We start from the raw sequence: 26848 nt of genomic DNA, 5'->3' as shown, positions 1-26848 counted from the left end.
TGTCAAAGAAAATTGTTGGTCTTGCTCTGAGGGTGAGTATAACTGTTGTTCGTTCTTTTCCTTTTGCCTTAACTTGTTTCTGGATTTTGACTCTTGGCTTTTCTTTGATTTGCAGACAGTCAATCTGGCAGCACTCAGAGGGAGAAGAGACGAAAATATATTTATGTGAAGTTAAAAGGTAAGTATGAAGAGTACCATGGCAAGTACCAGGACCTTCAAAGGCAGTTTCATGAGGGGGGCGAAGAAGAGCTAAAGAAGAAGGACGAGGAGATAATGGCAATTGTGGAGAGATTTAGCGTTCTTGAGGGAACTTTGAAGAGAAAAGAAGAAGAGCTCGAGCTAAGTTAGGGCGTGGAGGCCCAATGCAGTGACCTTCAGACTCAACTGGTTCAAATGCGAAGCCAGTTGGACGGATGCCAGCTCAAAATTGACACTCTTAGGGAGGATGTCGTTGAGACGCAACAGATGCTCGAGAATACGGAGTCTTCCCAACTGGATGCTCGGAGAAAGACTGGCGTTCTCGAGCTGGCGAATAGGACTCTCCATTCTGAGCGGGAAAATGATTTGTCAACGGCTAGGGCTAAGGAGGACCGTCTTGAGGAGAGGATTGGGGAGCTGGACAAGGAAAACTCCGAGCTGCATGATCGAGTTGCTGCTCTTGAGGTCGAGAAGGCCCAAATTCTTGCACGTCCTTCTTCTACTTATCCTAATATTCCTCGGCAACTGTACGAGGAGTGGATCCATGCTGAAGCCCAGCTGGATATGCTCCGTGACTTGAATACGGCGGGCTCTATTTATGAGTCGGCCCTCGAGGATGCTCGAGTCAAAGCTCGTGAGGCTCAGGTCATTTGTGATTATAATCCCGCCACGCCTTATCCTGGATCCGAGGAGTATAAGGAAGAGGGTGTAGACTGGTTCATGGATGGTACTTGGTATAACTCCGCTTACGGTCAAGGCGAGGATGGAGAGGATTTCGGAGGCCGAGCTGGTGATGGACACTAGTTTTTGTTTTAACTTCTTGTATTTTTTGTGGCGTCTTCGAGCGCTTTTGTAAAACCTTCTTCATCTGAATATCAAGGTTGACTTTTGTTTTATACGCACCCTTTTCAGTTATGCATTTTGTTTCTGTACTTGCATGTTTTACTTTTGTACTTGCATATTTTGCTTCTTTATTCCTTTTGTTGTTATCCTCTAGGTAGCCGTAACCTTTGGACCGAATAGCTATGGGCTGTATCGGCCCTTTGTTTAAACAAGTCGAGTATGTCTCTTAGTTGAGATATGGCCGTGGGACGATAGGTGTTGTTCGAGCTAATCCAACGTAACTTTAAGTTAGATTGTGGCCGAGGGCCGATAGGTGTTGTTAGAGCTTGGTCAAACTTAACCTTTCATTAAATCGTGGCCGAGGGCCGATAGGTGTTATTCGAGCTTGGTCGAACCTAACCTTTCATTAAATTGTGGTCGAGGGCCGATAGGTGTTGTTCGAGCTTGGTCGAACTTAACCTTTCATTGGAGCAATTCTGATAAACATGTAATTCTATTATTTTGACATTGTTGCTCTCATTACATCATTTTGCCCTTTGGCAAATTTTGGAGAAAGTTACAAGTTTTGGTTGTTGGCTGACGTTCCAGCCCCAGTCCCAGAATATCTAGTCCCTTCATTGTTCGACTTGGAGAATTTTGGGGAGTCGGGCAATGAAAAATATGTTTGCTCTCATGCATTCTAACTCGAGGTGTTCCGCTCGTCTCCTCGTTAAAAACCTCCTTGAGAAAACCCTATTGGGACAAAACTCAAGTAACGGAAAAAAATAATACGGCTTACGGGGCACTTCTTATTTCTTAGAAGTTGAAGTACTTAAGGTGGCTGATATTCTAATTATTTGGTAGGATCTTCCCTTCTATAGTTTCCAATTGGAACGAGCCTTCATCTGCTTTGCCTACAATTTTGTACGGTCCGTCCCAGTTCGTTCCTAATTTGCCTTTTTGTGGATCCCTGTTTGCTTGCGTTTTGGCTTTGAGTACGTAATCTACGACCTTGAGTAATTGAACCTTTGTCCTTTCGTTGTAATAGCATTCTGCTCGCTATTTCTGAGCGACCATCCTTATCAACGCCATGTCTCATCGCTCCTCGACCTTGTCGAGATCTTTCCTTATATTCTCATCTTTGCTGGTGCCACTTTCATGGGAGTACCTCAGGCTGGGATCTCTGACTTCGACTGGTATGACTGCTTCTGTTCCGTAGACGAGGGAGTAAGGTGTCTCTCCTATGCTCTTCTTTGGGGTAATTATGTGCGCCCATAATACTTCTGGGAGTATTTCAGGCCACAGTCCCTTCGCCTCTTCAAGTTTCTTCTTCATGATTTTTAGTATAGTCTTATTGAAGGATTCCATTTTTCCATTGCCAGCTAGGTGGTAAGGAGTTGAAAGTATTCTTTTGATATGCCATTTTTCGAAGAACTCGGCGGTTCTTCTTCCCGTGAACTGGGATTCGTAGTCGTAACTTATCTCTTTAGATAGGCTGAATCGGCAGATGACATTTCTCCATATGAAAGTGATTACCTCTTGCTCGCAAATTTGGAATAATGCCCTTGCATCCACCCATTTAGAGAAATAGTCAGTTAAAATAAAAAAATATCTTCCATTACCTCGTCCAGGCGGGAGTAGACTCACGATGTTCATTCCCCACTTAATAAATGTCCATGGAGAGGTGACCAAATGAAGGTGTTCGCCTGCTTGGTGCATTATTGGGGCGTACTTTTGACATTTCTCGCATTTCTTCACGAACTCTGAGGCGTCTTTCTTCATGATGGGCCAATAGTACCCGGCCCGTAAGAGGCACATGACAAGTGCTCGATCACCGAAATGAGCGCCGTAATGGCCTTCGTGGACTTCCTCGAGAATGCGTGGGGTTTGGTTTGGACCTAAGCACTTTGCCAAAGGACCGCCATATGTTCTCTTGTATAAGTCGTTATGAAGGAGGCTGTATCTAGCCGTTTGCATCCTTAGTTTTTTAGCTTCCTTTTTGTCATTTAGGAGGATGTCATCCTGCAAATACTTAATAATACAATTGCACTAGTCCCAAGTCAAATTTACAAATCTTACCTCGATTTGGTCTAGTGATGAGTTAAGGAGGTGGACTACGCTTTTGTCTCTGACCGTTATGCTTTTGGTGGTAGCGGCCAATTTGACGAGGCCGTCTTCTTCGTTGTTTTGAGTTCGTGGGATCTAGTAAAGCTGGCATTCGTTGAAATTAGGCAGCAATTTGCAGATCTCGGCTTGATATTTTTGCAACCTTTGTTCTTTGATTTGGAAAGTCCATGTAACTTGGTTATTACAGATTCCATGGATATTAACTGAAATATTCTCTTTAAAGTCTAATCTCTAAAATTAGTTGTTACTGCTCTGTTAAGGAGAGTACTCGTCCTCGACCTCGATACCGTTGGCTCCTCGACCTCACCTTCGTCCTTCATTGAAACCAAATTGGTAACACGTGGCGGCCTCCGAAGGCTTTCTTGATATCGATTAGGCTCGCATATAAGTATCGTAATTTTTGGCCCATATAAGAAAGATTTGAAATTTATAGTCTAAAGTAAACCTTATACACATTTGTGTGTAACTACAAATCATCTCACTAAAATAAATAAAAATTTCAAGGTTAGAATATTTCTAAATATAACAAGATGTCAGGGCAGCTAACGACATCTAGTTTGAATTTGCTACTAGAATAAGTCTATAACTAGAAAGAGGAATGATTTCTTGAGACATGCTCACATTCCCCTACCCACCCCCGGTAGGAAAATACCAAATATTATGACGATCAATATTTTTTCTAAAGAAGTGTTATCTAGTTGCAGCAATATCTTCAGTGTCATTTTATTAATTGTAAACTTCATTATTACACAAAATATATACTCCAGTAATTTTACAAGTGGGCAGAATTATATTGTTGGCAACAGCACCTACATCTGTAAGCATGGTAACTAGCTTTCCATGTTGATGTTTCTGCATTATGCCTGCATTAAACACAAGAAGAAAAAGTTTCACTCAGAAAATATTTTCTTTTCTTAAAAAGATCTTTTCATTGGTAAATGAACACACGGAGTGTAAGTAAATTAAATAATCATAACAAGACATAATTAGAGAAGTTATTCAGTAAAGTAGTTAGAAGCAATACGGGGCACGTGAAATTACTCGCTCACCTTCCTGATCAAATTCAATAACTTTAAAAACCAGCGCAAAAGCATTGTTTAGCTTGTTTTGAAAGACCGAAAATGTTTTTAAGTCAAACAAACCAAAATAAGTTTAAAGCGGGCGAGAAAAGAGGAAAATTTAGACCTGAAGACGACGATGGGGTAGGAAGAAACTATCTCCTTGAGCCATATTTAATGGGTTTATACAATTCTCTGCTAATATTGTTTTTCTACCATTACCAGTTTTCTGTGGAAAGTAAGGCAGCTTCGATAGTAGGAAGGATCAGGAATAGTGCAACAAAGATGAAGAAAGTAAGTCGATATTTGTATAGGCCAAAATCCGTCTTCCAAATATTTAGTGTAATATGACATTAAAGAAATTTATCGGTCGAGCTCGCCCAAGACACAGCGAGGTCAATGGCCGAGGTGCCGACATGAGTCGTAGTCAAGATATCGACGGTTATCGCAATCAAGATATCAGCAAGGGTCGGGGTTGAGATCGACTGTTGATGATAGGACTTGTAACGGCTAATTTGTCAAGATAGGGTACTAAAAGGGAATATACTAGTGAATATTTCCTGCATTTGTACTATTAGGATTTCCTAGGAAAAATGCCCCATATATATAGAAAGAAAAGACAATGATAGGGGCATGTAATATTCATTTTCTAATAAAAACACTTTTGAGAATGAGACTTTCCCTCTTACAAAAACACAAAGATTACCTTTTTACAAAGATTCTTGTTGATATTTTTCCCCACTTTTCCATCAGATTCGAGGACCGTTTATGCGAATCTTAGATTTATCTGTCATTCATCACTGTCAGGCAAATTATTCGTTCAACCCATCCATTATTGGGTGAATCATTCTCCTTATTTACTTAAATGTCATTTATTGATATTTATTGCTAGTTATATCTTCCTTAATGTTCTTGCTTTAAGTGTATCCTATATTTATTGTCACCAGTCATATACGGAATCTGTCCCAACTAACATACGTCTTAGTGCTTAAATGTCTAGAGTTAATATCCTTGGCTAAATTTAACCCTTCCCTATATAAATTTAGTAATTTAAACCCAAAATAAAAATCTCCTTCTCTCTGCATGCATAGATCTAACATGGAAGGTAACAGAGAAGAAAGAATGAGAATAATGAGTGACCTCCCAATGAACCTCATAGACGTCATCCACGAAAGCTCTGAAGTAGTGGACGAGGGCACGACGCCCAATGCCTTCCCTAGGCGAGGTGGATCACCTCCCCCCCCCCTCCCCATTGCAGTATCACAAAATCCCTTGGCAAGACAGCCTCCACGTCCGTGGGAGAGGAGACATCGCCAGCGATAAAGAAACTCCTTGAAGCCTGGCTGACTGAACTGACCAGCGTCCTCCATAAGCCCGTTCAGGACGTGGCCGCAGCAAACGCGAGGACTTGTGCTACACCACCTGTGAACGAGTAATATGATCAACTTCGCCCCCCACCCACCCACCCGCAACGACAGGTATCACTCACAATGTTGTTAATAATGCAGGCGATGACGCTCTTATAACCATTCTGAAAAGGATGGAGGAAATGAAAAACGAGAACAAAGCACTTCGAGACCAAATGAGAGAGCACCAAGAAAGGGTCAATAAAATACCAGACGCTCCTAAGCTATTGCCTAAGAGAGATGCCGCTCGGTTCGTCGAGCAGCCATACAGTTACAGTGCTGCCCCACACGCCATACCAAAGACTTTCAAAATTTCGCCTTACCTGAAAATATACGATGGCACGACCGACCCCGAGGATCATGTGACTGACTATGTCACCGCTGTGAAAGGCAATGACCTCGCCAAAGAACAAGTATCCTCCATTATGCTGAAAAAATTCGGGGAAACCCTCACGGAGGGGAATTACCCTGGTACTTGCAACTGCCAGCTCGTTCCATCGAAACTTTCGAGGAAATGGCCGATAAGTCCGTGACGGCCCATGCCGGGGCCAAGAAGGCCGAGGCGAGAGTGAATGATATCTTTGCTATCAAATAGTCTCCAGGAGAAGGACTGAGGGACTTCCTTGCCCGTTTCAACCGAGTGAGAATGACTTTGCCCAATGTATCAGAAGGAATGATGATAGCCTCTTTTCAAAACGGACTGAACAGAAATGGTTCGAGATAGACAAGAAAATTATTAAGTCGGCTCATGAACAGATATGGTTCGATCATGTGGATGGTGCGGGCTGGCGAGGGTGGCTTCGGCGGCCCTTGATGTTGTTCTCGTCCCTTGGAAAAGTTGGTTCTTCCTCGATCGCTTAGCAATTCTTTTAGGTGTCCCTGTCGCAACATGTTTACGACCTCCTATCTTAGGGCGATGCAATCTTCGATTTTGTGTCCTCGCTCCTATCTTACGGCATCTCCCATATGTCAGAACTACCGTCGTATCCTCACCTCGCCATGAAGAGGTCGCATCCCGATCAAGAACAGGGACTCACCGAAACGAAAGAGGTATGCCTCATTTATTTTCCACTCACAATTTTTGCGTGTCACATACAGATATCGTCTACGCCTTGAAGAAGCTCGGACCAAAGGTAAAGTGGCCACAAAAAATGAGGTCAGACCCGAACACCAAAAAATCAGACGCCCTATGCGAGTTCCATCAAGAGCGATGACACAAAATCGAAGATTGCATCGCCCTAAGATAGGAGGTCGTAAACATGTTGCTACAGGGACACCTAAAAGAATTGCTAAGCGATCGGGGAAGAACCAACTTTTCCAGGGGACGAGAACAACATCAAGGGCCGCCGAAGCCACCCTCGCCAGCCCGCACCATCCACATGATCATCGGCGGAGGAGACGACGCCTCCATCAACAGCGTGAAGTTCACCACAACCCACAAGCTCAAACGGTCGATCACCCACGAACGGTATGATGAACTCGAAGAAAGTATCATCTTCGATAAGTCAGATACCAACGGTTTGACATTCCCTCACTATGACGCTCTTGTTATTACTTTACGAATTTTAGATACCGACATAAGACGGATTATGGTAGATGACATGAGCGGCGCATGTATTATCCATCCCCGAGTACTCACACAAATGAAACTCTAGGACAAGATAGTATCACGCTGCATCACACTAACAGGATTTAACAATGCAGCTGAACGAACGTCTGGCGAGATCACACTCCCCGTCCTGGTGGGTGGCGTCACTCTGGAGACCACATTCCATATCATGGACCAGGACACGACATACAAAGCCATAATAGGGCGGCCATGGATACACACCATGAGAGCCATACCCTCCAGCTTGTACCAAGTCATCAAATTTCCAACTCCATGGGGCATATTCAGCATAAGCGAGGAACAACACACATCCCAAGAGTGCTACCGCATAGCCCTAGACTATACGGCTACCCAACAAATGAGAAACAAAGAGAAGGAAGCACAGTAATCAACAGGGTCGAGGTCGATAGGTGACGACATCGTAGACGTCATCAGAGACCCCGATGTGGCCGAAGCCACAGGATCGACCATAGAGGACCTCAACCCCGTTTAGCTAGACGTCAACCACCACAGCAAGAAAGCTTACATCAACTGCAAACTCTAAGAACCGAGTAAGTTTCACAAATTTCTAATTGCTAACGCGGACTTGTTTTCTTCTAGCCATGCAGATATGCCAGTTATCCAAAAGGAGATCGCCGCACACAGATTGAACATCGATCTACTCTACCCCCCGATAACGCAGGTTCGACATAAGTTCAATTCCGCAATCAACGACGCAGTGTGCAAAAAAGTGGAAAAATTATTGGAAAATGGCTCTGTTAGAGAGTCGAAGTACTCCCAATGGGTCGCCAACGTGGTCATGGTGAAAAATAAAAACGGCAAGTGGCGGATGTGCGTAGATTTCACCGACCTGAACAAAGCATGCCCTAAGGATTCATTTCCACTACCTCATATCGACCAGCTCATCGATGCGATAGCCGGGCATGAGTTGCTGAGTTTTTTGGATGCCTACTCGGGCTACAACCAGATCCTTATGGAGGAAGAGGACCAGGAAAAGACCACCTTCATCACCCACCAGGGGACGTACTGCTACAGGGTCATGCCTTTCGGATTGAAAAATGCGGGGGCAACTTACCAAAGGCTGGTGATGAAGATGTTCAAAGAACAACTCGGAAAAACAATGGAGGTATACATCGACGACATGCTGGTCAAGTCCAAAAAGAAAGAAGATCAGATCGACCATTTAAGAGAAGCCTTCGGCATACTCAGGCAATACGATATGAAATTGAGCCCTGAAAAGTGTGCATTCGGCGTGGCGTCAGGAAAATTCTTGGGTTTCCTAGTGTCGCAGAGGGGTATCGAGGTCAACCCCGACCAAATCAAGGCCATCAAGGGTATACCCGAGCACTTGACCACCAAAAAGCAAGTCCAGAAGCTAACCGGTTGTATCGCCGCTCTGTCAAGGTACATCTCGCGATCCTTCGATAGGTGCCACAAGTTTTTCGGCGTACTAAAAAAGGAGAACGACCTCCAATGGACCCCTGAGTGCGTCCAAGCACTGAAAGAGTTAAAGGCGTACCTGTCTTCGCCATCGTTGCTCTCAAAACCGGAGCCAGGACAGCCTCTCCTCGTCTATCTCGTCGTGTCCGAAGTAGCTGTGAGCTCAGTTTTAGTCCAAGAAAGTAAAGGTACACAATCCCATATCTATTACATTAGCAAGACACTAGTCGATGCCGAGACGAGGTACCCCCACCTTGAAAATTTGGCTCTAGCTTTGGTCGTAGCTTTATGGAAGCTTAGACCGTATTTCCAATGCCACCCTATCTCGGTCGTCACGACTTTCCCCTTAAGAAGCATTTTACACAAACCTGCAGATTGGCCAAATGGGCCATCGAACTAAGCGAGCATGATATTACATATCGACCGCGAACGGTGATAAAGTCTCAGGTCCTCGCCGACTTCAGTGCGCAAATACTGCTCGAAGTCGAAAGGGAGGCCATCCACACTTCCTCCAGAATACACGACCTCTGGGTCCTATACACCGACGGTGCATCTAACGCGTCAGGGTCTGGGTTGGGACTCGTACTCGAAGTCCCAACAGGCGAAGTGATTCGCCAGTCCATAAGGTGCCCGGACATGACTAACAACGAGTCTGAGTATGAGACCGTAATTGCAAGACTAAGACTAGCACTCAAATACGGGGCGAAGCGGCTAAGGTTGCGTTGCGATTCTCAGCTCGTGGTCAACCAAGTCACAAGGACTTTCTAAATCAAGGAGAAAAGGTTACAAAAATGCCAGACTGAAATCTGTAAAGAAACCACCCGAGTTCGATGAATGTCAGCTCGACCAGATCCCCCGAGCGCAGAATATCGAGGCGGACGGCCTCGCCAAATTAGTGGCGGCCACCAAAAACATCACAACCGGAGACCAAAATATGGTCCACCTCCTCAACTCGTCGATAGACCAAATCGAGGTAAGAACTATAAATTTAACTTGGGATTGGCGCAACCGTATTATTACATATTTGCAGGACGGCACACTCCCCAGTGACAAAAAAGAGGCCAAGAAGCTGCAAATGCAAGCGGCCAGGTACAACGTCGTTCACAATGCCCTGTACAAAATGACATATGGCGGCCCCCTGGTGAAATGCTTGGGCCCAAATCAGAAACGACTCACCCTTGAAGAAGTGCACGAAGGCCACTGTGGAGCTCATTCTGGCAATCGAGCTTTGGTCAGGTGCCTCATACGAGCAGGATACTATTGGCCCACCATGAAAAAGGAGGTCGCAGATTATGTGAAAAAATGTGAGCAATGCCAGAAGTACGCCTCAATGATCCACCAAGCAATCGAACACTTACACTCAGTAACTTCCCCTTGGCCATTTATCAAATGGGGAATAGATATCGTGGGCCCCCTGCCGGACGAGGTAACATACGATTTCTCTTAGTTTTAACTGATTATTCTCTAAATGGGTGGAAGTAGGAGCATTCGCCCAAATACAAGAACAGGAATTAATCGCCTTCATATGGAAGAACATCATATGTCGTTTTGGTCTCCCCAAAGAAATCAGTTGCAACAACGGACATCAATTTGCAGGAAAAAAGGTCACCGACTTTTTCGAAAAATGGCACATCAAAAGAATACTGTCAACGCCTTACCACCCCGCGAGTAACGGGCAAGCGGAATCCTCCAACAAGTCAATATTGAACATCATGAAGAAGAAGCTCGAAGACGCCAAGGGACTGTAACCAAAGATATTACCAGAAGTACTCTGGGCCTACGGAACAACGCCAAAAACGAGCACAGGGGAAACGCCATACCCGTTAGTCTATGGGGCTGAAACAGTAATACCAGTCGAAGAGCCCAACCTAAAGTTGGGGACTACGTGCTGAAAGCTAAAACACAAGCAAGCAAAGATCCACGGGAAGGCAAACTAGGAACAAATTGGGACAGCCCCTACAAAATCACGGCAGCGGCAAGCAAAGGGTCATTCACATTAGAAACAATGGAAGGAAAGCGACTACCAAACAACTAGAACATTACACACCTCAAGTACTTCAACTTTTAAAGGATGAGGTCCCCAAAGTCGCATTCTTTTTCCCTCACTCGAGTTTTGTCCCAATTGGGTTTTCTCGAGGAGTGTTTTAACGAGGCGAGGACGGGGATACTTCAGGATAGAGGTACGCACAAACGAGGACAATGGGTGACTAGTTCATTGCTCGATCTCTCACTATTTTTCCAGTTCGACCAATGAAGGGACTAGATAGACTGGGACTGGGACTGAACTACCAGCCAACGCTCGAAAAAAATATGTAAATCTCTCCAAGAATATGAATAAAGCACAAGCACATGAAATTTGTCCCCACTCTCCCCAAGTAAAGGTTACATTCGACCTCGTTCGAATTAACACCTATTCGGCTTACGACCTCAAATAATTAAAGGTTACATTCGACCTCGTTGGAATTAACACCTATTCGGCCCATGGCCTCAATTAATTAAAGGTAACATTCTTCCTCGTTCGAATTAACACCTATTCGTCCTACGACCTCAAATAATTAAAGGTTGCATTCGACCTCGTTCGAATTAACACCTATTCGGCCTACGGCCTCAATCAATTAAAGGTCACATTCGACCTCGTTCGAATTAACACTTATTCGTCCCACGACCTCAATTAATTAAAGGTAAGATTCGACCTCGTTTGAATTAACACCTATTTGGCCTACGGCCTCAAATAATTAAAGGTTACACTCGACCTCGTTCAAATTAACACCTATTCGGCGTACGGCCTCAAATAATTAAAGGTTATGTTCGACCTCATTCGAATTAACACCTACTCGGCCCACGGTCTTAACTAAATGAAGGCTACTTTCAACCTCGTTTAGCCTACTCAAACGAATTAGTTATGACAAAGGCAATCAAGCAACAAAATCAGAAAAGCGCACAAACTCGAACAACGAAAAGAAATCAAGTACGAATAGCAAAACACTTCATACTTTGAATATTTGTTCTTTACAAAGGCTCGAATCCACGCCTACAAAAGGTATACACAAATCTGCGGCTAAACAAAAAAGAACAACTAATCACCACCAGCTTTATCGCCCAGACCGTCTCCACCTACCTCCTCGCCATCGCCATCGCCATCGCCAGCGGGATATTCATCCTCGTACCAGGCGGCCTGTTCAATCTGATCCACGCCCACATTCTTCTCCTCGTCGCCGACTTCCGGTGTAGCAGGAACATATCCACAAGCAAACCGAGCCTCACGCACCATAGCACGAGCATCCTCGAGGTCGGCTTCTGAAATAGCCCCCGCCCCCATCAGATCCCTGAATATGTCCAGCTGGACCTCATCATGAATCCATTCCTCGTACAAATCCCGCAGAACATCAGGAAAGGCAGAAGTCCGGGATGAGGACGGCTGAGCCAACAACTGCGCCTTCTCGGCCTTGGGAGCAGCAACTTGATCTCTAAGGCTCGAAGGCTCTTCTTACAGCTCCACTACCCGCTCATCAAGCCGCTCCTCTCTAAGCCTGGCCGTCTCCAGGGAACTCTCCCTCTCAGAAGGCAGAAATTGGATCACGATTGTAAAACCTTCCGCTCTTCTCACAGCCGACAACTGAGTCGACTCTGCCTTCTCTAAGCTCTCCGCCTTCTCAGCAACCTCACCACTCAGACCATCCGTTTTGAGTTGGTACTCCTTGAGCTCGGCGCGCAGTGAAACAACCTGAGCCTGAAGATCGACGCATTGGGCCTCAACCCCCTTGTTGACCTCAAGTTCTTCCTCTTTATCCCTCAACGCCCCCTCGAGGACGCTGCATTTTCTGATGACCCTTACCAACTCGTCATCCTTCTCCTTCAACTCGTCTGGGAGAGCCCATAAATTACTGCTCCCGCCAAACCGCCTGCAAAGCTCACGGTGTTTATCACGGTATTCGCGATACTTCCGCTCCATCTTCTGAAAAATGGCCTTACGCCTCTCCTCCCGACGGGAACTCTCGATCTCCTAAATCATGGTCTGAAAGAAAGACAGAAAACGAGGAATAAGAACAAAACTAAGCTCAACAAAAAAAAAATCAAAAGGCTCACCCTGAGAGTGAGGCCGGCTATACTCCTCGACAAAGTAGCATCCTTCAACTTCTCCAAGGTCTTACCCTCCACATCGGAATAGAGAGGGCCAAGAGAAGGGACCACGTCCTCGGTATCCACCAGCAAATTCCGATCCGAGGGGATCGCAATGGTCCGCGTGGTCCCCTCCAATCTCACCTTAAGTCGAGTAAGCCCTTCCCACATCATCCTCACCTCCTCGGTGTCCATGTCGGAGCCCGTTTCGTAACCTTCTTCGGCTATACTTTTACCCTCTGTGTCAACCCGGGAAGAAGGATCCTCGGCAGGTAGCAAGGCCGATGGCTTATCCTGTCGTAAGGCGTCAGGGACTCTCGCCGACGGCCCTTCAAAGTTCATCACGGTCTCGGGGAGAGACGTACCCTCCTCGGCACCCAGCGACGGCAAAATCGTGGGCGGCAACTCAACGTCAACTCCGACGTTTATGGTCGCCATTTCTCGAACAACGAAATCACTCATCGCCGAACTCGCCGCTCGGACGGCATCATCGCCGACATCTACAGATCGCCTCTTACGGGGGAGCAAGTTATCATTATTCGGCGACAACTCCTCCTCATCATCCTCGTCTACTAGATGGCATAGAGGGGAGGTCGAGATCTTTGCCGCAGGTGTAGTCGACAACCGAGCGGACCTCACCGCAGCATAAGGAATAGAAGCTGCCTTCCTTTTAATGAACGCCGGAGCTGGAGCCTTCGACCTCCTCGAAGAGCCTCGAGCTGAAAAAGAAAAGCCAAAAACTTTTTTAGAAGTCACCTCTTGTGAAAAATCGTGGCGAACAGACGACAACTCTGTCAAAACGACAGAGAAAGGATAGCAAATGTCCCTGTATAAATAAACACATATAGACGAACTCACCAGTCACGGAAGGTGCGGGCCCGAATTTCTTAATGAAGGCCGGCCATTCACGAATCCCCACTGTATGAGGCAAGACTTGGATGACCCAGTCGTAGATGTCCCCAACCAAAGGAGGGGGCAAAGTCTCGGCTGCACAAAGAAAGGACGGAATGTTAGATCACGACTAAAACATATAAAACAAGTTCGAAAGAAAATACTTACGGGCATAATTCCAAGCCTCAGGAAACCCGCTTGCGTTGGCTACCACGTCCTCGGTCTTGACGAAGAAATGGTAGAGCCAGAACTGACAATTCGCCTTATCGTCCATCTTCTCCACCAAACTCTTACTTCCTCGGTGGCAAAGATGCAGCATCGTCCCCCTATATAAACTGGGGGCGAAGAGATGCATGAGGTGGCGAAGAGAGACCCCACGGCCAGCCAACTCTGCATATTTCGTCAACATGCGGATAAGCTTATAGACGAGGGGGAACGTTGAGTCAGGCAGATGCCGTAGTAACGGCAAAACTCCTCCGCCAATGGGAGAAGAGGAAAGGAATAAACTACATAGAACGGGTACGCGTAGAACGCGCAATAACCCAGGCGATGTATATGTACCACATCGCGCCCCACCGGAATCAGATCAATGCGAGCCGGGATTTTGAACTTTGCCCTGAACTCGGCAAGGTCGACCTCGTTCATCATCGACTCTGAGGCCTCGGAATCATCTTCAGGCAATTTCGAAAAATCAAATCCATTCTTACTGCGGGGAATTATTTCCTCTACTGTAGGAAACCTCTCGTCTTCAAAGGCAACGAGACATCGTCGCCGTGAGGAGCCATACGCATCGGCAAAGGGGTAGGACTAGCCGCCATGCGAGAACTAGAAGGTGCGTTAACCATGTTCTTGAGAAAGAAGGTTTTAAACGCAGAAGGGTTGAAAATAGTAAGAATCACTAAAACTGCTAAGGAGCTTCGAACAATGGAGGGAGAAAAAGATACAAAGTATGTTGAGTATCAGAGGATTCGTAAATGTTAAAACGTTGCCCACACATCCCTATTTATAAGGATACAGGCATCGAAACCGAGAATCAGGCGATCATTACCCAGCGCAGATATTGAAACGTCAGAGGCGCATGAAACGAAGCAACGCGTCGGGAAAACGTGTCATAATGACGCATGATATCGTGACATCATTCTGAAACAATGCATCCCCAAAGTTTGTGTCTCACGAAGAGTCATGTTGCCACCTCACCTAAAGCGTCACTACCCAGCTCGCTCGCCTCACTTCGTCAACTACGACATACGGAGTCCGCTCACCAAGGTCGTCTGAGCTCTGGGTTAATAAGAGGAGGCACTAACTGCATAGGCCAAAATCCGTCTTCAGGATATTTAGCGTAATATGACATTAAAGAAAGTTATAGGTCGAGCTCGTCCAAGACTCAGCGAGGTCAATGGCCTAGGTGCCGACATGAGCCGTGGTTAAGATATCGATGATTATCGCAATCGAGATGTCAGCAAGGGTCAGGATTGAGATCGACTGTTGATGATAAGACTTGTAACGACTAATTTGTCAAGATAGGGTACTAAAAGGGAATATTCTAGTGAATATTCCCTGCATTTGTACTATTAGGATTTCCTAGGAAAAAGGCCTCATATATATATAGAGAAAGAAAAGACAATGATAGGGGTATGCATTATTCATTTTCTGATAAGAACACTTTTGAGAAGGAAACTTTCCCTCTTACAAAAACACAAAGATTACCTTTTTACAAAGATTCTTGTTGATATTGTTCCCCACTTTTCCATCAAATTCGAGGACCGTTTATGCAAATCTTAAATTTATTTGTCATTCATCACTGTCAGACAAATTATTCGTTCAACCCATCCATTATTGGGTGAATCATTCTCCTTATTTACTTAAATATCATTTATTGATATTTATTGTTAGTTATATCTTCTTTAATTTTCTTACTTTAAGTGTATCCTATATTTATTGCCACCAGTCATATACGGAATCTGTCCCAATTAACATACGTCTTAGTGCTTAAATGTCTAGAGTTATTATCCTTGGCTAGATTTAACCCTTCCCTATATAAATTTAATAGTTTAAACCGGAAATTATATTCTTCAGTCAAACAGCATTACGCATGGAACTCATTTGAAGCAAATATAAGGGGCCAAAGTGCAATTTGCTCATTTTTGTTGTGCGGAGTTCCAGCTTTTGATTATCATGTATTAAGACACTGCAATCAAATGGACATTTCCATATCATGAAAATTTTAGAACAAAGCAGCAGCTGAAGGATACACAGAAATCAAAAGACAAAATGACACCTTTCCCTGTTTGCATCATTTTACCAGCAACACTGAAACTTGACACAACTGCTTAATGTATTACCATGCGGAGTGATCATATATTTTCTCAAATAAAGTTTATATTTGACTCATAATACAACAATTGGAGGAACACGTCTTACCACAAAATGATACAATAGACATAGGAGGAAAAAGAAAGCTTTTCCCAGATTCATGAAATATCCTCGGGCGATTTATTGCCCCAACAATCACACTTGCATTAGCTTCATGTTGCAACAATTACTGTCAAACCTGATAAATTAGCACTTAAAACAAGCAATTCTATTTGGCACCTCAAACAGGCTTGCGATCACCCACTCATACCAAGAAGTTCTATCTCTTCAACTAGTGAAGTGCCTCGTGTTCTTGTTTCACGATAGTATCTTTTTTTTCTTTTGCATCTTTTAGCCCCCCTCAAACAAGCAATTCTTTTAGCACCTCAAACAAGCCCCTTTTTTTCTGGGGAAAACCTAAACAAGCAATTGCAGGGAGAAACCTGCAATAACAGATGATAAAATCACACAGCCAAAGAAAGGCTTCTCTGACTAGGATAATTATGTGGTTTTATCTCCCACGATTCAGATTCCTCTGCTTCTTCTGGTAGGATGAACGGCAAAGAAATCTCTTGGATCATAAGGTCACCACAAAACGGGCAATCACTGGCTACAGCATCATCCAGTTGTGACCGGATCTGCAGCATCCAGTTTGGCAAACAATCAAATACGGAAAGCCAGAAACTAGGGCTACATTGTCTAGATGAATCAACATCGAGTGAGCTCATACGATTGGTTTTGTCTCAGACAAGATCCTTTCAGTTTGAAATGGATCATCTTTTCATCAAAAACTAAGACACTCAAAATGACTGGAAAAAAAAAACTTCTTTTATAATTAATTAGCCACTTAAAGGGAGTGATATTTTATAAGCATAAGACTAACCTTATGCATGGGAGTCACGCTAACTAGTGGTTCTTCAGACAAGCCACCATTTGACACATTCTTAGGTTCAGCACCAAGTAAAGTAAGTTGCTTCTGCAGATCCAGAATGTATTCGGCCTGCAATACCATTTTAAGGAAAACATTATAGAGACTGTCAACCCAAGTAATTTCCAAAAGCAAAGACATTTCTTCCAAAGACGTAACAGATGGTATTGGAGGACATATACGTGGCCCTCTCAGGGATATTTATGATTGCAAGTATCAACTGCAAGATTATGCTTATTTGTCCTGTTAATTGGTCATTGCGGAAAAGCAGAACTGAAATAGATCTACTTTTCGTTAACAATTATTAGAAGCAAAGATATTAAACCAAAGAGGTAACAGATAATATCCGAGCACATTATATTTGGCACCATCACGGACAACTTATCAATGCTAATATTTACGCATAAAGGATATTTTCACGTTAATTAAAGAAGAGAATCTGGCTCATTGCTGGAAACAAGAACTCAAAAAATCTGGAGAACATATCTGAAGAACAGGAGGAGGAAGAACAAATCAACTAATTAAACCTGACAGTTCTTTACAAGCAATGCTTTCAAAAGTGAAGAGCGCGAAAAATAATCGAGGTTCATTGGCCTTGAAGCAAAAAGTAAGAAGTGAAGCGCATACTTAATTGAAATGAAGCACACAATTTACGGAGAATTTAAAAATATCAAACATATACGAGTTTAGTCCTCTAAGAATTAAATTACAATTAAAGTAACTGTTAGTTTACAGTATGTATATAGTGTAGTATTGTCCCAAATTGGTAGAAGAATAGTATGTCCTTGTATAGTATAGCTATAAATAAGGACCTCTTGTATTGTATTGTTCATCTAATATCAATAACATATTTTCTCTCGTGCCTTCTCACATGGTATCAGAACAATTGTGAGAGACTTATCGCTGTGCATAAATTCCAGCGATTCCGGAAAAGAGAAATCGCTGTGCATAAATTCCAGCGATTCCGGAAAAGAGAAATCAATACTTTTTTAAGGCTGTTTTCCATCTGCTTCATTTCTGTCAGTGTTGTGCAAAATCCAACACTACCACAAGAGTCGTAACTGTCCGGCGACCAAACCCCAGTGAAAAACTCCGGCAGCAGCCTCCTCACGCGCCTCCACACGCCATCAGAAGCTCACGAGCGTGAGCTCACGCGCCGGCGCGTACGACCACTTCCGGCCATTTTTTGAAAATCTTCCTTCAGAACAGTTGAGTCGCCTGGTAATTCCGATCCTACCCCTACTGTTTTCATTTCATTCCGACAACTTTGAGTTTTTTCCGGCAGCTATAGTGTTATTCCGACAGCTACAGTAGATTCCGGCAGTTACAGTATTTCAGTATTCTGTTTTTGTGTTTCCGTACACTGTTTCAGTGGATTACAGTTGATTCTTTCTCCTATTTGGTAATAATTTGAAACAATGTCTTTGGGATTTGATGCTTTTGGGTCTAGAAACATCGAACGCTTTCATAATTACAAAAATTACCATAAGCGTCCCTCATTTCCAGATATTCAATATGAGGAAAATTATTTCCTTGCCTCTACTTCTCACGAAGGAAGAAGTATAATTGAATGGAACATTGATGCTTTGGCAGAGCATCAAATTTACCGTAAACTTCATGAAATGGGAGTTTGCATTACAGCTTACAAGATAAGAGGATCTTCTGACAAAGAAGTCGCCTCTATGATTGTAGCCGGATTTACAGGCATGTTGAAACATTGGTGGGATAATTATTTCACCGAAGATGTTAGACAGGCCATCTACTCTGCTACGGCTGTTGAAACCGTAGTCAAAACCGAAGGAATTGCCTCTACTGCTATGGTTATAGGTACTAGTTATAGGTACCGAAGGAATTGATACTAGTGATGACCGTAAGGCCGGGAGCTTGAGGTAGCGAAGTCTTATCTTTAGTAAGACGAAGATCGATAGAGTTTTCATTCTCAGAATGATACTCACTTTCATGAAGTTCAGGTCCTTCTTCATTTTCTGACTTATATTCATAAGTCTCGACCTGTTTAAGAACCTGTTCTGTTAAGACATCAATTTTGACTTTCCCAAGTCTAGATTTAATATCTTTGATTTCTTCTTTAAGTTCTGAAACTTCGTGTTTCAGATCAGAAATCGAAGGTTCAGCTGGTTTATCGAAGCGAGCCCTGACTTGCTTCATGCTGAAAGGTTCAACAACTGACCTAGTCTTAGGTCTGTCACTTTGATGAGTCAGAATAAGGTTCTTGAGTTCAATCAAGTATTTCTTCCTAGACTCATCATCTGCGATGTATTGGACAACATCAAACAGAGCTTCTTTGGAACTATCTGAAAGTACTTTGATGGAGACTGGAGTTTTATCACAAGTACAGAAAGCTCCAGAACAATGGCATTCATTGCCAGATTGGCTTGTTACAGAAGCTTTTATTTCTTGAACATTAAAACATAGTAAAAAATAAGAGAATGCAGGGGAGAGAGGTCTTAGAAAATTGGGGGAATTTTCTTCTGCCTCTTACAATGGGAGATGGGAATCTTATATATACTAAGTGTGGAATGCCTTTAATCTTTAGGCTTACAATTGTATGGTCAGATTTGATCGACAAACAATAATGGGTTGTCCAAACAGTGAAAGTTGTCTTCTTTTTAAAAGTAAACAGTAAAAAGGATAAGATTCCTTTGTTGATGCAGACTTTGTCGGTCTTGGTTGATGTAGACTTTTTAGTCGTAATTTGGGTCCATGTACGCCAAAGCAATCCCCTTTGGATCGCACATGTCTCCATTACTGCTTTCTCCTGTAGAAGCAGCGTCTTCAATCAATTGCATGATTTGGCTTTCTTCATAGTTGTCTATGTTCTGTAAGGCTTGTTTCAGCTTTTCTTTGAGAGCTGCCTTGGAGGGTGAAGCTTTGTTGGATATTCTTCGGAATTTTGGGGACTTGCTGTTTAGGAATACATCCTTTGATCTTGACTTCTTTAGATAGATATTTCATTCTATCAAATTCTGCCTTAGTGAAATTCCAACTGATAATGAAGGATATACGTTTCTGAATAAAATACTTGCACATTTTAATGTGCTCAGGTAAAGTGGAAATGGCCTCTTTGGTCTGAAAATCATCAAACCTGCTGAGGAATTGTTGTGGGAGGATTTCTCGGTTTCCTCCGAATAGGTTCCACCATTCGTAGAACCACCTAGGAATTATAGCTTTAGTGATATCTAAGCTATACTTGACGAACCAAGTATGTCCTGGCCTATGATACAGAAAATTAAACCATGCTGCTTTATAATCGTGCCAGTTATAAGTCTGGGGACGATGTGTCATGGTAAGTGCTACTGGTGTGTGCAAATGATCTACAAACCACTCAAAAGGTGATAAGATTCTTTTAATAGGTAAACCTAGAGTAATTAATGAACCCTGGTCTATTATCACATAAAGTATGTTCTACTTCAATGGAGTCTGTATCGATGAGGATAGCTTCGTAGAATCTCCTCGTCTTATATGGACTGTCAGTATCCACATAATTGAAATCCGTAAAACAAGGTTTGATTAGGTCTTCTATCCTGAGACCTTCATACTCCTTATCTAGAGCCAATATGGGTAATACTTGGATGGTAATGTAGTCGAACTTTTCTTCTTTGTGAAGATCTTCTTGTGAATTCTTCTTTGTTGAAGGGTTGACTGCTTCTGCGAAAGTTTCTGGAACTTTCATGGCGTAGCTCTCTTTTGTCTGAACTGAAGAGCTGGATGCTGATCCTTTTTCTAAAGGCTTAGGTTATGGGTTGGTAAGTTTCTCTGAGGGGACTGGAATTGGTGTTGGTAATTTCGGATATTCAGCTAGAGTTGTATATCGGTTTTGAAAAGAAAGTTGTGGCCTTTGAGGGGCTGTTGATTTGCTAGGAGTGATAGGAAAAGGAGTAAATGGTCTAGCCATTTGTGGTTTACTGATTTCTTTTCCTTTGGAGGGAGTGTTAGGCTTGAAAGACCTCATTTTTTTCCTGTAAAAATTCTCTTGTTAGAAAATCAGGTAAAGAGTTATTTTCTCCTTTAATGAAATCAAAGCTAGACAGTATAGCTTGCCATCTAGCAAATATCTGTTTTGAAACAAGATTTTTGACATCTTTTTGAAGAATTTCTTTAGCAGATTTACAATCTACTCTAACCAAAAATTCTTTGTTAACAAGATCATCTTGAAACTTAGTGATACATAGCACTATAGACAAGACTTCCTTTTTAACAGTAGAATAATTTTTCTGGGCGGAATTCCAGATTCCTGAAGTAAAGCGAACCAATTGTTCAGAAGGCTCAATGGAAATCTTTTGTTTAAGGATTCCTCCGTAACCTATGTCTGAAGCATCTGTTTCAACAATCATAAAAGCTTCTGGGTTAGGGATTCCTAAGCAAGGAAGGTTTTGTACTAATCCTATACCAAGGATCTCATAAACCTATTTGTAGAGCCATTGAGTTCTCGTCTAAATTCCCTAATGAGATTACGGATAAAACCCAACTAACGAACGACTTAGAAAGAATCATGTCCCTTGGAGCAAAGAACTGCATTTTCCTTTCGTTAAAACCCTTTCACAAGATGAAAGTAATTTCATTAGAGAAAATACTATTTTTCGCATAAACAAGCTTTCTCAGCATATAACCTTTTTAAAAAATGAAATTAGAGTTAAGAAAATCGAGCAGATTTTAAAAACCCTGGAGATGGTTACTAAGATAGCCAACCTTCGAAACATTTTCGAAAAAGAAATATGGTCTGATTTTCCTAACGCTTTTTGGGAAAGAAAAAAGCATTTAGTCGAGCTTCCATACATTGAGGGATTCAATGAACAAGTCATCTCTACCAAAGCAAGACCTATTCAGATGAATCAAGAAATGATGGAAACTTGCAAAACGGAGATTTCAAATCTTCTTAAAAATAATATTATTCGCCCTTCTAAATCTCCCTGGAGTTGCTCTGCGTTTTATGATCAACTAGCAGATATTTTCACTAAGTCTCTTACTGGTTCTCGTATTAGTTACATGTGTAACAAGCTCGGTACATATGATGTGTATGCACCGGCTTGAGGGGGAGTGTTAGTTTATAGATATGTATAGTGTAGTCTTGTCCCACATTGGAAGAGGAGTAATATCTCCTTGTAGTGTATAGCTATAAATAGGGACCTCTTGTATTGTATTTATCATCCAATATCAATAACATATTTTCTCCCGTGCCTTCTCACATGGTATCAGAGCATTAGTGAGAAAAGATCGCTGTGCGTCATTCCAGCGTTAACCGGGAAGAAAGAACTTAGTCATCGTGTAATTTTTTCGGTGACCTAAGGCTTGTCTAAGTGAAAGTCACTTTCTGTCGGTGTTGTGCTAAAACCAACACCACCACGAGGTAGATCACCCTCCGACTACCAACCCCTGAAATTTTATCCGGCAGAAAAGCCGCCACGCTCCTCCACGCGCCGGGAACAACTTTTGCGGCGAGGGTTTCGGCCACTTTCCGGCCATTTTTTCGCGAAACTTCTTCAGGACAGTGTGTTCTCCTCAAAATTCCGAGCCTACCCATCTAATTCAAATCAAATTCCGGCCACTTTTATATTTTCAAGCTATTTCTTCAGTTTTCTCCCAGGATTTACTTATTTCCACTATTTCAAGTTAACCATACTACTACAAATTGTAGCGACATGGGAACCGATGCTTTGAATAGTCGGATGGTTTCTTTAGCAGAGTATATTGAGTTCCTTCAGTATAAAGCATGTAATCAGACATCTTCTGAGATAGCTTCTGTTCTTCAAACAGGTAATAGCGTGACTTGTTTCTCCCAATCTTCATCCTCTGAGTCTTGGGTCATTGATTCAGGTGCATCATATCATATTTCTGGTAACAAATCTCTTTTCACTACTATTTCGTATTCTCAATCTCTTCCAAAAGTCGCAATGGCCAATGGGTCTCAAACCATGGCAACTGCAATAGGTCAAGCAAGCCCACTTCCTTTCTTACATTTAGATTCAGTCCTTTATGTTCCCAATAGTCCTTTTAATCTCATAGCTGTTAGTCGCTTAGCCAAATCACTTAAATGCGCTGTTTTATTTCTTGATGACCATGTTTTTATACAGGAACGCAGTACGGGGCGGATCATTGGTACCGGGCGTGAATCAAACGGACTTTATTACCTTATCCTTGCTAAATCACATGGACTCACATCTTGTCTTCCTTCTACAACTTGTCCTGTTACTGATTCACCAGATTTATTACATAAACGGTTGGGACATCCCAGTTTGTCAAAACTTCAGAAAATGGTATCTGGTTTATCTCACTTGTCAGCTCTAGAGTGTGAGTCATGTCAGCTCGGTAAGCATACCCGCTCCCATTTCCCTCGGCGCCTTGATAATCGAGCAGAGTCACCTTTTACTTTAGTCCATTCAGATGTTTGGGGTCCTAGTCGGGTCAGTTCCACCTTAGGATTCCGCTACTTTGTCAGTTTCATTGATGATTATTCTAGGTGCACTTGGATATTTTTGATAAAAAATCGATTTGAGCTGTTTTCTATTTTCCAGACCTTCCACGCTGAAATTCAAAATCAATTTGGGGTTTCTATTCGCACATTTCGTAGTGATAATGTCCGAGAGTATTTGTCTTCCCCATTTCAGCAGTTTATGAAATCTCATGGGATTATTCATCAAACATCTTGTCCGTACACATCTCAACAAAATGGGGTAGCTGAAAGAAAGAATAGACATCTTATTGAAACTGCTCGTACCCTACTCATACAATCTCATGCTCCGTTGCGTTTTTGGGGATGTCGTTCTTACATCTTGCTATCTTATTAATCGTATTCCATCTTCAGCTCTCCAGAACCAAGTTCCATTCTCTGTCATGTTTCCCCATTTACCTTTGTTCTCTCTTCCACCCCGTATCTTTGGAAGCACTTGTTTTGTCCATAACCTTACTCCAGGAACAAATAAGTTAGCTCTTCGTGCTCTTAAGTGCGTAATTCTGGGTTTCTCGAGAACACAAAAGGGGTATCGATGCTACTCTCCTGACCTCCAGCGGTACCTTATGACCGCTGATGTTACCTTCTTTGAAACCCAATCATACTTCACAGGTTCGGGTCATCACTTAGATATTTCTGAGGTACTACCAGTTTCATCTTTTGGAGATTCAGTCACTCCAGCTCCACCACCTACAGCTCTAGTTGTAGCTCTACCACCTATAGCTCTAGTTGTAGCTCTACCACCTATAGCTCCAGTTCCACCACCTACAGCTCCGGTTGTAGCTCCACCACCTATAGCTCCAGTTGTAGCTCTACCACCTATAGCTCTAGTTCCACCACCTACAGCTCCGGTTGTAGCTCCACCACCTATAGCTCCAGTTCCTCCACATAATCCAGGTCAACCTTCTGCAGCTCCACCACTCTTGACTTATCATCGTCGTCCACATCCAGCATCAGGCCCAGGTGATTCACGCCCCGCATCAGATTCTGCACCTACTGCGGACTTGTCTACTCTTAGTTAACCAATTGCACTCCGCAAAGGTGTACGATCCACACTTAATCCTAATCCCCACTATGTCGGTTTAAGTTATCATCGTCTGTCGTCACCACATTATGCTTTTATATCTTCTTTGTCCACTGTTTCTATCCCTAAGTCTACAGGTGAGGCACTATCTCATCCAGGATGGCGACATGCTATGATTGACGAGATGTCTGCTTTACATGCGAGTGACACTTGGGAGCTTGTTCCTCTTCCTGCAGGTAAGTCTACTGTTGGTTGTCGTTGGGTTTATGCAGTCAAAGTCGGCCCGGATGGCCAGGTTGATCGGCTTAAGGCTCGTCTTGTTGCAAAAGGATATACTCAGATTTTTGGGCTTGATTATAGTGATACTTTCTCTCCCGTGGCTAAAGTAGCATCTGTTCGTCTCTTTTTGTCCATGGCTGCTGTACGTCATTGGCCTCTTTATCATTTAGACATTAAGAATGCTTTTCTCCACGGTGATCTTGAGAAAGAAGTTTATATGGAGCAACCACCTAGTTTTGTTGCTCAGGGGGAGTTTAATGGTTGTGTGTGCAGATTGCGCAAGTCACTATATGGTTTGAAACAGTCCCCTCGAGCTTGGTTTGGTAAGTTCAGCACAATTATTCAGGAGTTCGGCATGACTCGTAGTGAGGCTGATCACTCTGTGTTTTATCGGCATTCTGCTCCTAATCTGTGTATTTATCTAATGGTTTATGTTGATGATATTGTTATTACTGGTAATGATCAGGATGGTATTACTAATCTGAAGCAACATCTCTTTCAGCACTTCCATACTAAGGATCTAGGCAAATTGAAGTATTTTCTAGGTACTGAGGTCGCTCAATCTAGCTCAGGTATTGTTATTTCACAGCGGAAGTATGCCTTAGACATTCTCGAGGAGACTGGAATGATGGGTTGCAGACCTATTGACTCTCCTATGGATCCGAATGCTAAGCTTCTGCCTGGATAGGGGAGCCTCTTAGAGACCCTACGAGATATAGGAGGTTAGTTGGCAAATTGAATTACCTCACAGTGACTAGACCTGACATTTCTTTTCCGGTGAGTGTTGTAAGTCAGTTTATGGATTCTCCCTGTGATAGTCACTGGGATGCAGTTGTTCGCATTCTTCGGTATATAAAGTCAGCTACAGGCAAAGGATTATTATTCGAGGATCGAGGCCACGAGCAGATTGTTGGGTACACAGATGCTGATTGGGCAGGATCACCTTTTGATAGACGTTCTACGTCTGGATATTGTGTTCTAGTAGGAGGTAATTTGGTCTCGTGGAAGAGCAAGAAACAGAATGTAGTTGCTCGATCTAGCGCCGAAGCCGAATATCAGGCCATGGCTATGGCGACGTGTGAGTTAGTTTGGGTCAAGCAGTTGCTCAAGGAGTTAAAATTCGGAGAAATCAGCAAGATGGAACTAGTGTGTGATAACCAAGCTGCTCTTCATATTGCGTCAAATCCGGTGTTCCATGAGAGGACTAAACACATTGAGATCGACTGTCACTTTGTCAGAGAAAAAATACTTTCAGGAGATATTATTACAAAGTTTGTAAAGTCGAATGATCAACTAGTAGATATTTTCACTAAGTCTCTTACTGGTTCTCGTATTAGTTACATGTGTAACAAGCTCGGTACATATGATGTGTATGCACCGGCTTGAGGGGGAGTGTTAGTTTATAGATATGTATAGTGTAGTCTTGTCCCACATTGGAAGAGGAGTAATATCTCCTTGTAGTGTATAGCTATAAATAGGGACCTCTTGTATTATATTTATCATCCAATATCAATAACATATTTTCTCCCGTGCCTTCTCGCAAAAGGGATCTCTTGAAAAGAACTTACAAAGCCAACGTTTATAGTAAGTTCGATATGAAATCTGGTTTTTGGCAAATTCAAGTCGCCGAGAAAGACAGATACAAAACAGCGTTTAACGTTCCTTTCGGCCAATACGAATGGAATGTGATGCCGTTTGGGCTCAAGAATGCCCCATCTGAGTTTCAGAACATCAAGAACTCAATCTTTAACGATTACAGTTATATGTCTATTGTTTACATAGATGATGTCCTTATCTTTTCTGAGAACATAGATTCCCATTTCAAACATCTCAATACCTTCCTTAATATTATTAAGAAGAACAGTTTGGTAGTTAGTTCTCAGAAGATTAAACTCTTCCAAACTTCCATTAGATTCTTAGACCATGACCTATACCAAGGATCTCATAAACCTATTTGTAGAGCCATTGAGTTCTCGTCTAAATTCCCTAATGAGATTACGGATAAAACCCAACTACAGAGATTCTTAGGAAGTCTCAATTATGTTGCTGATTTTATTCCCAATATTAGACAGGTCTGTGAACCTCTTTACAAACGACTTAGAAAGAATCCTGTCCCTTGGAGCTCAGAA

At 42.9% G+C, this 26848-nt stretch overlaps 1 protein-coding gene across 3 annotated transcripts in view; it reads right to left on the bottom strand.

Moving 5' to 3' along the window:
* Window positions 1-15987: 15987 nt before the first annotated feature.
* LOC107829786 (vacuolar sorting protein 18) overlaps window positions 15988-26848 on the bottom strand; it is a 75428-nt gene continuing 64567 nt past the window's right edge. For all 3 annotated transcript variants that reach the window (XM_075248223.1, XM_075248224.1, XM_075248225.1), the window contains 2 exons: window positions 16906-17022; window positions 15988-16660 (listed from right to left, as the gene is read on the bottom strand). In XM_075248223.1, the coding sequence (XP_075104324.1) occupies window positions 16487-16660; window positions 16906-17022 (291 nt within the window). In that variant the 3' untranslated portion in view covers window positions 15988-16486. The remainder of the gene's footprint in view (window positions 16661-16905; window positions 17023-26848) is intronic.

Source organism: Nicotiana tabacum, chromosome 24 (assembly GCF_000715075.1).
Source record: "Nicotiana tabacum cultivar K326 chromosome 24, ASM71507v2, whole genome shotgun sequence".
Lineage (NCBI taxonomy): Eukaryota > Viridiplantae > Streptophyta > Magnoliopsida > Solanales > Solanaceae > Nicotiana > Nicotiana tabacum.
The sequence above is the reverse complement of the archived record's forward strand: the minus strand, read 5'-3'. Positions and strand labels throughout refer to the sequence as shown.